We start from the raw sequence: 13,833 nt of genomic DNA on the forward strand, positions 1-13,833 counted from the left end.
AGTATTTGCTCCAAGTAGCCTACACATGTTACTTCAGAGACACTTAATCATCAGTATCTGCTCATGGCATTGCATTTTACACATTGTAGCTGCAGGCTGTGAGCATTAATTAGCCTGCCACCCTGAAAACTTTCTTCCTTCCCGGTCAGAGACCTCTGAGTTTGAGTTATTCATGACTGTAGATACTCTGTTGAAGTGTTGAAAGCCAAACCCAATAAGACTGTATGAGGGTTTCTAAAGGATTCAGATTCAAAAAAATTCACATACCTCGAGCAGATAGAAGTATCTGTTGAACTGAGCACTTTTGGTGTCCTCAAGTCCTTTGAGCTGTCGTGTGATGAACATGAAAATGTCCTGGAGACAACAAAGAAACACTGTCATTAGCAGAAAAAAAACAACTACAAAAACAGCCACAAAAAACATACATAGAAGGGTTTTCAGGCTAAACGTCATTCCAATTGAAACACAAACACTGAAACCTGAACAGACCAAAATGAATGACATGCCACTGAATATTGATTAGTGTGTAATGTGTGTGTTTAGAGGTTCTCCAAGGTGAGAGTCTTGCAAAGCCTCAAGCCAAAAAGGAAGTGGCTGGAATCAATCTGCTAGTGTGAAGTAAATACCCCAGAGAAGATGCAGCTGGGTTATATAATTCAATCGGTGGGAGCAGAGTCCTCTTCAGTGACATACCTTGAGTTTATCTGGGGAGGTGTAGGGCGCCTCTGGGGCGTAAATCCTGAATATGTCTGCCAGGCAGCAGGCGACCAGCAGACGCACGTCCTTGTCTGGGTGTTTGAGGAAGAAGTCTGAGGCCAGGTGGAGGGCCAGGTTCAGGTACAGCTCCTTCTCTTCCTCAGAGTCCTGGTCCATGTCCATGAAGGTCTTCACAACCATCTAGAAGAGAGAAAGTGTCAGAGGTTAGTGGCTGCGTTTACTAAAAAGTAACATGCAGTGTGCCATCAACTGAAGACAGTTACGTTTAAAGGTGCACCATGTAACCTTTTCAGAAAATCTTGGTGATGTGGAACTATATTCTTGAGCCGAAGTACTTCCAAAAAGAGCTGCAGCAATTAGTCAGTTTATTGATTAGCTGACAACTTTAAAAATCGAAAACTACTTTGTTAATCAATTGGGCTAGGTGATCTTTTAAGCAGGCAAGACAAGACTACTGCAGATGTTCTCTTGGGGTTTGGGAAACAACAGTTTATAGACCCAAAAATATAAAACTGAGTAAAAGGACAAAATAATGAACAGATTCATCAACACTTAAATAATCATTAGCTGCAGCCCCATATCTAAACTCATGTTAGCTCTTGCAACTGTTATTCCTTGTATCAAGAGCTCTGTCTTCTTCCACAGCGCCCCTTTAACATTAAATACCCATTTCTTGAAGAATATTAACAGAGTGTGCCTTTAAATTCCCTCTACAGCATTCAAATTGTTAAATTACACCATAAAAACTCAAAAATCAAACTTTGAATAGTTAATATTTCAATAATGCATCAGTAACAAATAAAAGTATTATTACTACTACGATATTAAAACACATCAATTATCATTATGTACTACACATTATAAATACTAGTACTTAAAAACATTTGTTTCAAATAATCAATGATAGAGAAAACAAAGGAGACATGGCTGCAACAGAGCGTGAAAGAGATACTGACCTTGAGCCTGCGGACCATTTCCTCTTTGGAGATTTTGTCAGAGATCTCCTTGACCCCCGGGGGGTAGGTCACCTTCCCATCTGTGACTCGAGCTTTAGAGTGAGCCATCCTCTTTAGCCCTTCTCAGCCTGAAGAAAGAGAGAGTAACGGTTGTAATAAATTAGAGGAGAGCAGTTGAGAAGGTAAGACAGGGAACAAAGAACAAGGAGGGAGGAGAGAAAAGTAAACCTCAACCAACCTCAACCAACGAAAAAGTGAAGAAAAGCCCACCCTTAACTATTTGAAACCCAAGGCAAATCTTTTTAATACTTCAAAGCTTGAAGAGAAGACTGCAAGAGAGACCTCTGAAATATTCAGAGAGGTATTCACAGCACAGTAATAGCTTTCTACGAGCTGAATGAATGATGAAATTGTTGCATTCAATGAGCAGGCTGACTTTTCACTGCAATCTGCTGCTGCCATTGTGTTCCACATTTCATTACCATGGCCACTAGCCTGTCAAGGTTTACACCCAAATCATGTTTGGGCATTCACATGATGCAAAATGTGCTTTGGCTCTCATTTTAGTGCACTGCTCAAGGCAAGATATGTCATGGTGCACTTTACACTGCTCTTTTCAAAACGGCTATTTAAGTGACCTGTGTCACCTTGCCACTGCTTTTTGTCCATTAAGATAATAAAAGAGCAGAAACGTACCTAGTGAGGAACATGACTTGATTTTTCCTCTTACATCTTACCTGCCCACCCTTTTCAAACAACCTGACTCAGAATTCATGAATATACAAAAAAAAATGTTTCAAGTATTTGATACCAAAGCATTTAATACAACAATGCATTATTTCAGCAAAGAGGTTGAAAGTTGAGGGTTCTTAACCAGATGGTTTTCATACAATGGAGGGAGGCAAACTTGGAGATCTGAATCTGATAAAGTGCAACAAATAAATCAGAAGACCATCTTATTAAAAAATACCTCTAGTAGAGCACTTCAGTCACAGCCTCACTAGTATCAATCATAGGAGCACTTTTCTCCAGCCTCATGCTAGTTACCTCAACCATTCAAGTCAGAGTTTACACGACCGTGACTCAAAACAGATCATGTAGCTCACTCACATCTGCCTGAATTAAAATACAATTTTAATGCATGCTTTCATAACTACATTTTCACAATTATGACATTTTGCTCAAAAACCAAACACAGATCACCCAATCCCAGCATCAGCTGTAGCTAATTAATATTATTTCCAACAGGGGAAACTTTCTGGCCACCGTTGTCTCTACTCAGCCAAATGGGGCTTTTCCATGCACATGGCTTGGCTTGACTTGGTTGGACTCGGCCCATCCGCCCAGCGTGGCAGAGATTTGCATATCTATTACAACTACATCCCAACCGATATGCAGTTTTTGAGCCTGATGAAGATTCTGATTAGGTTTGGGTGATATGTTAAAATTTCCCCAACTGGCCACAGTCAGCACATCAATTGGCGATTGCCAATATATTCTCGCAGGTGTTCACCTGCATGTGCAGTAGGAGGGGAATAAAACATCCCGCTGAGTATGCTATGCTTGCACCGAAAGACTTTCGGTTGTTGTTGCCTTTTATCACGATTAGCCTATGAGATTCCTTTGTGATCTCTGTGGACCAAATAATCATTCAACAACCATCTGTTTGAATAAATTGTCTTTACCTCACCCTCTTAACTCTTAAATGTGAAAAGATAATTTCACTCAAACATTACAGCCCAAAGTTTAGGGCGACACTTTTAAATAAATGAAAACTAAATATCCTTGAAATCTTTTTGAGCTGTGGGCTATTTGGCCAGGACAGCTCAAATATAACCTTGTAGGTTTATGCAACAGTTTGGTTTACTAAGAAAAGCACAGTTTTTCCCACAGGTTAATTACTTGTTGAGAGAATTTTTCAAGGAGGTACACCACTAATCTAGCACAATATAATGTCAAAAATAGACCAACAATTAGACTGCGTATATCCGTCCAATCACCAACCCTAATTCTGATATTATGGAATAAAGAAAAAAATCATTACGATATCAGCCAATACAGACAAAGTTTTTCACAACGATCCCTCAAAGGTGGTTATTAAACTCTTATGACAAAAATATGGCCGCTTGAGTAGTAGTAAGAGGAGCGACTGTTAATACTCTCTGCAGTATTATTGAAGAATTGCCGCTAACAAAGCTCCACTAACTTGTTGATAAACACATTTCATTTCCTACATATTTTTTACAAAACTCTCCCCTTATGTTTTTGTTTAAAAGCTTTACCATTAAGCAGGAAAAGCAGGAAATGTGAAGGTTTCCAACAGCAGTAACTTCAAATGTCTCCAGAACATGATGAAACCATAAAATACAACAGATGTCTGAAAGTGCAAACAAGGACACACGAGGGAAACTATAATTCAAACCACAGAGGTTCAGTTAGAAGCCACAAAAGGTACCGAGAGCTGATTGCACTGACTTCTACATAGGGTCTGTCTCTCTGAATCTTTCAACATACACTTGTTTGAGGGTTAGGAGTGGGTATTCACAGGTTGGTCATTATTGTGAGACATGCAGCAAATTATGAGGCGGGGCGGGCGTGCTTTGGCTCCACTTTGGAGATGGTCCATCTAAGGCACGGCTCAGCACAACAAGGCACGCTTAAAGTGGTAATGGAAAATCACATCAGCATGGCATGGTTTGCCTCAGTAGGCCTTAAATGGCAATGAAAAAGCCCCAAAAGACTGTTCGTGAGTGACGATGGTCCACCCTACAGGTGCAAGTACACTATCAGACTGGTTGGTCCGATGAATGATACCATTGTCTGGACATCGATACTGAGCCCTGACCACTGACAGTTTTCTCTGCTGGGTGAGAAAGTTGGGGGTTGTCATCAGAGCAGCAGTGGGAAATGGCAGTGACACCAGGGGAACAAATGAGCAACTGCTGCCTTACGGCACCTCTGAGGGGACACACTGCCTCAAATTCAAAAACATAAAGGCAATAAACTGTTTGGTTTATGGTTAGTTGGTTTGTCAGCAATTATTTCTTATCAAAAAAAAAGGAGAACTTAGTTGCCTTTGTTAGTCACACTAACTTAGTACTTTTTAGTTTTGATCTGTTGGCTAGACAAAACAAGCAAACTGCCACAGGGCATGTCATAGACATATTTATAGCGTTTATTATATTTGAGTCAAGTCATCATTTCCATATTATTATATGCCACCAGAAAATCCACATCATCAAGGGGGAAAATAGGCAGATGTATTAGGAGGTAAATCGGTATGAAAATGTTGTGCATGAAGATTTTTTGTGAGTCATATACAGAAACTTTATTGTCAACACAAACAACTATTATGTATCAATGTAATGCGGGATTCCCCACAGAAAATTGGTTAGCTGAGGTGTTCAGGTGTTAAAAAAAAGCTAAAAAAAGCTGAGCTGGTACGGTTTGTTATTACTCTGAGGCTGAAAATGTTGTATTACACAGAAAGGGCATGTGCTTTTCGGGGATTTGAACATTTCTTCTTGGTAAACAAGTGGAAACAATGTGTTGAAATGCATTTATTACTTTTGGCGGGTCAGACTGAAAGCTTAAAACATTTCCCCAACAAATTCCAATCACATTTATTTGGTTAGTTTTAAAACTTGGTAAATTAAAACAATAAAATTTAAAAATTTAAACACCATTATTTGGCATACCTTTCCTCACATTTTTCCAACCAGCTCCACGTCTGTCCTAATTTATTGAGTCTTAAGAGTTTCAGGTCTTGAGTATAGTCATTTTTAGACAGTGTGACTGTTTCAGAGCTTTAGTTGTCAATTTATAGCATTAGTTATTCTCCAGGTCATCCAGAGATGCACCTCGTTTGAGAGCTGCAATAATAATAATGATGATTAACTGATTATTCAATTAACTTGGCATTGTGAAACTATTTTGATAATGGAACAACAGTATTTTGGTCATTTTTTTCCACATTTGCTGGATATAGAATCTCAAATGTGAGGATGTGTTGCTTTCTTTGTCTATTAAACTAAATATCTTTGACTTTTTGATCCCTAGTTGCACAAAATAAAAATCAGAATATGTTACACTGGTTACACTGTGGAAAATAATGCACCTTTCTTTCATACTATTTTCATACTATAACCCTGGTAAGCGCAATATTTGAATTTAAAACTTAAACTACAAGACTGCCATTCAAGCAGACCAAGGCTAATTGAAATATTATCAAAATCGGAATATGGTCAAGGGCATATTGCAGGAGCAGCATTTTTTTGAAGGTCAAATGTGTCACAACATAACCTTATAATGAAGCACTGTGGGGTTACAGAGATGCCCCATCCTACAAATAATATTTTCCAGACAAAAAGGGAACATGCTCCAGTAAAGGTCACATCATCATCATCATCATCATTTTTTCCCCGTAAAAATGAAACACATTTCTTTTGACTCGTATAACAATTGCGATATCTGTCAAAGGAATCATTCACAATGTGATTTTCATTTCTTATTGTTCAGCCCTAGTGCAATCTGTATTTCTATATTCCAAACAAATGAACAGCAAAGGGAGTAGAGCTGTGTTGAAAAAATCGATTTTCAGATTCTGAATCGATTTGCATATTAATTCCTCATAATCGATTCGTGCGTCCGAAAATTGATTTTTAAAAATAAGTTTAAAACTTTTAAACTTAGCTAACAAGCGAGCTAATTACCTAGCCTTCTGGCGAGGTAGCTAGCAGACCAGGCTAGCCAGCTAAGCTAGTTTGACAGCTCTGGGGCTGAACAATCGGCGGAGAATGTTTTTCTCTTAAATTATTATACATCAACGTACCTATCGTCCCAACCTAGCTTGGCCACCACCGTGTTTACATCATTTTACAACTTCATTGAGTGTAGAAATGCTAAAGGTTACCCTCCGGTATGATTGTTATGACACTTGTAGCTAGGTTACACTTAACGTTAACGTTACAGTATCTCTACTGTAAAAGTCGGTTGTTAAACCTACGACCACACCACGTCTCTGTCACCTCACAGACAAATTGTCATTTTTTTCTTGCGCTCCACACTGCTTGTCAAGTACAACTAGTTACTCAGACAACATAAACTCAGACTGAGGTATCAAAATGTCTGACTTTAAACGAGAGATACTAAGCAGCGATTTCAAACAGCCACAGCTGCGACTACGATTTGCATATTAATTCCTCATAATCGATTCGTGCGTCCGAAAATTGATTTTTAAAAATAAGTTTAAAACTTTTAAACTTATTTTTAAAAATCGATTTTCGGACGCACGAATCGATTATGAGGAATTAATATGCAAATCGATTCAGAATCTGAAAATCGATTTTTTCAACACAGCTCTAAAAGGGAGCTCTCTACACAGACTGCATTCCTCTTTGATTTCAATCAGTAACAAAACATGTCATCTCATCTTGATCTGTCGTATGTCTGAAATGTAATGCTATTAAGCACCCTGTAAAGAGGTCAATTGATGTGATTTCACAGAAAGTCAAAACGCAGTGGGGGTTACGCATAATTTCCCCCATTATGGTCAAAAAAGACAAATGACAAATATAAGAACAAATACTTGACAGAACCTGATCTATAGTCTTTCCCTGATTATTGTCTAGAGTAGGGTTGAAATGGTATGAGATTTTCATGGTATGATAACCAACTTAGAATACATCACAGGTTCACAGTGTATGATATCACACAATTATCATTACTATTATTAGTTACAATGACCCTAAAAGCGAGGAAAACTCAAACTGATATTCATCCCTACAACAGACACTGTATTAATATTGAGGTATTTAGTAAAAACTATTATCCTAGTATTCATGAAGTACTTCTGAGCATCAAAATATTGATGTATATACTGTGTAAAGCAAATACCGTTTCAAGGTCATATCACCCAGTCCTAACTTCACACTATAGCACTGCAATCTTTGTTTAGAGTTTAGAACAGTGCAGAGGCAGCACTGACAACCTGCTTTCACTGGTAAAGTACCAAACTTATCAGCATGATGTTACCTACACTTTATATTAACAGACAGACAATTTTCCCTTGCAAATACAAGCCCCACTCCTCTGTGTGAGAGTTTCAGATGCAGTGAGGGGTTAAATTCCTTTTCTTTCGGTTCTGATGCACCAAAAGGTAATATTAGAAGCAAACCAGCATTTGCATGAATGGATAAGCCAGAGGCGCGGAGGGGGGGCGTGTCTGATGGTGTTTGCAGTCTGATAACTAAACAGATCCTCCATGGAAAAGCCTCTATCATCCTGTCTGTCCAAACAACTCTTCTTCATATTTCTGCCTGAAAAACAGCGCATGTCACTGCAAAAAACTTGAACTCACCAAGTGTTTGTCTCCTTCCACTACTGTATTGCTGCCGTTACTGTCTAAAATCACAGAGACAGTCAGCCCTCTGGACCGAGGCTTGATTAAACATTTCCCCAGAGAACAACATCCCTCCCGCGAGTGAAAGAGTCCTGACAGTGTCTTGTTTACTGATGCCGATTATGCCATTTAGAGTAACTTTGTCACTTTCCAGGATGTATAGTGGGTCAGGATCGCAATCACAATAAATTAAAGCAGCATCCATATGATTCTAAATGACGTTATCATCAAGACGTGTACCGCCGTGCCTCTTTTGGATCTGCTGCACCAGCTTGCTGTATGAATTGTAACACTGGTGCGGCTTTATGTCTGAGCTGGTTTGGTTCTGTGTGGACAAACAAAGGTGGAGAATCGGCAAACCTCCTTTGTGGAGATAATGCGTGTATGTGTGTAATGTGTGTAAACGACTACTGTCTTCTTTGCATTATCTCTCAATTTATGTTGCTTTTATCATCTAAGCAGTCTGGGTCAGTAGGTCAGTGGTCTGACAAAAGCACTTGCTGGGTTTGATTTAGAGACTAAACTGTGAGAGTGAGTTTTGAATAACAACCAAACAATTTTCTGCAGCTGTACTTGAGCTTTTATAAACACACAGACACACAAATGCAGAGCAAAAACCCACACACTGACTGGACGCTGGCAGACGGCCAAATTGCTCCATTCTGACCTTCTTTCCACCCCACAGCTGCTGCCAAATTTGAGTCCATCTCTCTCTCACTCTACCACGCTGACACACACACATTTAAACCAATCAGAGTGGAGTATTTTCTCGACCTGGGGGTGGGCCTGTCTGGGTACCATCCACCAGGGAATATTTCGCTTTAAATAAGAAGCGGCGGTAAATGATCACACAAGCTTTACCCAACACTAAATCTCTTGAACATGGGCTACTTTCAACTTCATACTTGTTTATCGCAGTAAAAACACATTTGGCCCTCCCACCATGGCTTTAAAATCTGTTCACTGCTTCTTCTCTCCCCACCTCGGCCCTCTCAAACAGCTGCCAGATGAAATATGAAGACTGAGAGCAGTGCCCCTAACCTAATCTGAACCTTGACACAGACATCCTTTTGTTTTAACCCTGTTGGTGATCACCAGTTAGAGAGCGACTGCCAGCGGGCAGAGGGAGGACCGGACACCAGTTGGTTGAACTCAACGACCTCCATGCGGGCACTCACACAAACACAAAGTAGGGGAAACAGACTGAACAGGGGCACGCAGTCAAAGAGGTTTCCTTCGCCCAAGATGAAATGAACCAAAATTTTCTGAACGGCGCACGCCTCTGCCAAATCTGAACCAGTGAAGGCCAGCCAGAAACAACAATGAAGCAGAGAAGGAGGTACTGAAATAAGCCCAAAGGTTATGAGAGAGTGAGACAGAGGTTGAAGTAAACTTTCAAAAGAAGCCACAATGCAATGAAAGCCCATATGACATGACACCAACCAACACACAACACTGCTGAGGCATGTCTTAGATCATCAGGCAGAGCAGTACCTCCTCTGTGTCCATTCAACACAAGCAAAACATCAGTGAGAGACAAGCTAATGACTATCATTGTGGCTTTGTAGAACGAGCATTTGACCAAACATAATTTCGCTCAGTTAGTTGGCAGAAATAAAGTGGAAGGGTGCCTTCATTAGTTGTAGCAAGGGGGCAAACGAAATACCGAAACCAAAAATTAACTCCGACCAGAACTGCTGCAAAGTGGTTCCTGATGAAACACGAGTCCATGTGGTTTTGTGCGAAGCCATTTTAAAGGACGAGTTTACGCAAAATGAAAATTCGGTCATAATCTGCGCAGCCTCATGCCAATGGAAAGTCAGGAGAGGTTTTTGCAGTCCACAAAACAAATTTCTGGAGCTTCACAGCAAAGCAGCACTGCACCATTCCCCTAAACAACTGAAGTCTGTGGGGACTCGTTCAAAAACTTTGGCTCCATACAGCTTGCCCATTGTAATCTTCAGAAGCCCCGACATCCCAAATCGATTTGAAAAGACAATATTTACACACTCAGTGGGTGGTCAAGCTTGTGCATCACTTCTGCGCTATGAAGAAAAAGATTTCAGCTTTATAAAAGGGTGTAAATAACATCTGACCGGGGTTCTCAAGGCTTCCCCAGACTTTAATTATGCCAAATGAGCTGCTTTGAGTCATTTTTATATTTTTCTACTTTAGTTTTTGCCATTTTGCTTGTAAAATGTATATATTTATATATATAAAGCAAAGCCTAACGAAGATATAAGGGTCTACCAATATTGCTTTTTCAGGTCCGATACCGACAATGTACACTGAAATCTGATATTTGGGGCTGATATTCATTTGTAGTAGGAAAAAAAAATTAAGTCTTGAAAGGCCGATTCAAGTACAGTTCTTGTGTACAATTTTCAGGTACTTCCTCTCCACTACATTTATTGTAATAATTTTAGTTATATAGTTACTTTGCAGGTTCAGATTTCTCAATAATCGGATAATCAGTCTGCCTCTCAAAAAGACAATAACATAATTAAAACATTTTGGGTGAACATAAATAGATAATATGCAAGAAAGCAGAAACTCAATCATTTAGTTTGTGCAATCCTACCATATATCTATGCATTAAATTTTCCGGAAACTAAATTAGACATCATTGTCTTTATGTGTAACGCGGTAACAAATTCCTAATACCACTTTCTATACAACTACAATCCTTATTACATGGCTACACAATCACATATTTCAGACACTTCTTACAACCTGTAATCTGTTCACCACACTGCAGTGTCGGTGGTGACACACAATAATCACAGCTGTCAAAACAAATGCACTGCAGCACTCCGGAGGTGACTGCCCTCACCCATACAAAATAACAAGCAGTGTCCATTTTTCAAAAAAAAAAAAAAAAAAACCTCCTCCGGTCTCAGTGTCCACCGCTCAAAGCCTTTTGTTGTTTGCAGACATATTCATAACAATGAGTGAGCACGGTACCAGGTATATCGCTTTAACTCGTGCAGTCCTCATCAGTTAAAGTGAGATATTCTGCTGGCATCTGGCATATTCGAGCAGATTAAATACACGTTTTACGATGTGAGGCGGTGTGCACTAAGAAAGGGCAAAGCGCCTTTTACTAGTAGATAATGACACTCAGAGTCAGAACGCACATAATTTTGCGTCGGTGCAGACACCGGACTACTATCAGCGTTACGTTTGCATTAACCCCACAATCACGCTAATTTGAGCTCGTGTTAATGGCAAGGGGGTGGGGGGTGAATTTTATGAATAGGTGCTTATTGTAATGGTACAACAGCATGCCAAGGCTAGGGAGTATGATATAGTATACTGCCTTGTTGTTGTACTGTTGACCGTAGCTAATCTAGTTAGCTGCCGCCAGCTAGCTGTTGTGCACGTCTGGCTAGCAAACACACTGCCTAGCGTAACTGAGCTAACGGCTAACGTTAGCAGCAGCAGCAGCAATCTCAGTGACAGAGGGCGGACAGAGAGTAACGTTGCACTCAACAAAACAGCCGGCTAGCCGCCGTTATATCCTCATCGATACCCCGACCACAGCCGCACCACCGAGCCGAGTCACTGTTTGCTCCTGCTGCTGGCACACCGAGCCCAGCGAATGTGCTAGTATTTCACTAGCTAACCATTTTGCGCCGCAGGACCATGTCAACGAGCGCCGCGAATCCGACACGGCTGCCGAGAACACAGGCGAGCGAGGCGGGCTGCGCTCCACCTATTATCGCTGGAAAGCGGGCTGCTCCGCGGACACATCCCGGGTTACACACAGTTTTTCACAGTGGCGTCGGAATATACGGCGCCATTTCAATCGAAATGATTTGCTAGTTTGTGCATTTTCTTACCTGATACGGTGAATTGTGATCAATCGTGTCCTCCTCTGCAGCTCTCTTCCCCCTCCTAGCTCCAAAATGGCGCCAATATGTATAGATTCAGTGCCCATGGGTACAAACCATAAACGAGTGTGTAGCGCCACCTATAGAGCGAGGCCGTGTCGGGCCGCCGAGTCCTTCAAATCATGCTTGTGTTGTCCTTTGACTTCACGTCGATAATTATAAAACCAGATTTTAAAAAAACACGATAATGACTACATATCATCATGATTATTATATTTTTTATTAGAAAACAGCTATAATGTTTTGAGCAACTTTGCCTCCAAACCCTAAAATATCTATAAGAAAAATAGGCCTAAATTACAGAGAATGTACAATGTTAAACTGCACTGTTTTGAGAAAGTGAAAAATGACATCGTTTCAGGGCAGGCAAAGCGGGTTTGCTCGGAATGCGGATCATAGCATTTGTATTTCATTTTCCTTTTTCCAAAAATAAAGGACAACATGCCTTTATTATTCATTCATATTTGTCATTATTAATTATTCATGATGAAAAAAACATGTGCACCAGTTAGCCCGCAGCCTACAAGTAAACGTACACTGAAATAGGAGCACCATGTGTTTATGTGTTTACAGAAAAAGTACATATTGAATCACAGAGGACAATTCTGAGTTGCCTTTTAACACCTTGAGTTCTGTTTTCTTGCTTGAAATCTCAAAATTCCCAAAGCCCCTGAACGCACCAGCAATGTTTCATATTAGATTTTTTTTGTGTGTGTGCGATAATGAGGTCAAAAAAAGCTAAATGTTCTCATTAGGGGATGGTATTCATGTATTTGTACTGCTGCCTCTCAATGGTGCCATTCATATTTTGAAGGTATTCCTGCCAGTTAAAAGGGATTTTACCAAATCAGTGTTCGTCTATTTATCCTGCCTTTTCTCAGATACAATTAAGTCTACCATAGAGCCACTGATTTCTCCCGTTTCCTTTGCCCTGTTAACCTATTCATTCATAGGATGTATCTCCATGCAGGAACATCTGCTCCTCTTTTACATTACAGGTGCATTTACTTTGGTTACACTTGTCGTTTTATGATGCCAATTGCTGATTTCCCGACAAACACACACAATTTTGAACCACTTCGAAGGTTTACAGACCTTTACACTAAAAGGAATAGATGTCTCCCAGATCACTGCTTGCTTTGACTTTCTATGACAGGTCTCAGCCAGTATGAGCTATAGGGGGAGCTCCAATATAGGCTAACGTTTCACACATGGCCTCCTCAGATCCACACTGCAGAGAAATAGAAACATAAATACTAAGCACAATCCAAGAGCGAAATGTTCTGATGGTTAGCTTTGAGGGATCATTTGTTAAAGTGGTCTGAAGTACAGACCTGCAGATTAGTGTGCACTTTTGTGGTATTTGTGCTGCTGAATGAAAGCTTTGATGACAGTGAATTTAATGTAATTTCAGACTGGGAAAAAATAGAATAGGCGGCATTGATTTGAGGTCTCCTTCTAGTCCAAAATGTGTTGTTCCTCTTGTCCCTACAGTTGTTCTGTTTGCGCATCACTGCGCAAAATGATGCACATGCAGAGTTTGACACTAGAAGGTTGTTTTTTTCACATTGCTCTGCCGTAGGCGTCACATTTTCTCTGTGCTCCTTGAAAATCTAATTTAAGGAGTCGGGACTATGAGCGTGAGTGGTGACATCGCAAATAGGAAGCCATCTGTAAACCAATCCAGTATTCAGCAAGTGTGATGTGGTCACTTGGATCCACCAGTGCACAAACACTGAGAGACACCTTGTGTCCAGCAGTTAAAGGAGTTTTGAGGCTCATTCCCAGCTCACCAAATAATGACGCTATGGGATTGCGACTCAATAATCAACTTTTCTTAGAAATAGCACCTTTAAACTTATGAAAT

General features: G+C 40.3%; 1 protein-coding gene across 2 annotated transcripts in view; it reads right to left on the reverse strand.

The window, feature by feature from the left end:
- Window positions 1–12,062, reverse strand: part of pds5b (PDS5 cohesin associated factor B) — a 32,101-nt gene extending 20,039 nt beyond the window's left edge. For both annotated transcript variants that reach the window (XM_037119088.1, XM_037119087.1), the window contains exons 1-4: window positions 11,916–12,062; window positions 1,674–1,801; window positions 694–897; window positions 268–354 (exon numbers count right to left, since the gene is read on the reverse strand). In XM_037119088.1, coding sequence (XP_036974983.1) covers window positions 268–354; window positions 694–897; window positions 1,674–1,781 — 399 coding nt within the window. In that variant the 5' untranslated portion in view covers window positions 1,782–1,801; window positions 11,916–12,062. The remainder of the gene's footprint in view (window positions 1–267; window positions 355–693; window positions 898–1,673; window positions 1,802–11,915) is intronic.
- Window positions 12,063–13,833: the final 1,771 nt, after the last annotated feature.

The sequence above is a fragment of the Acanthopagrus latus genome, chromosome 13, assembly GCF_904848185.1.
Source record: "Acanthopagrus latus isolate v.2019 chromosome 13, fAcaLat1.1, whole genome shotgun sequence".
Lineage (NCBI taxonomy): Eukaryota > Metazoa > Chordata > Actinopteri > Spariformes > Sparidae > Acanthopagrus > Acanthopagrus latus.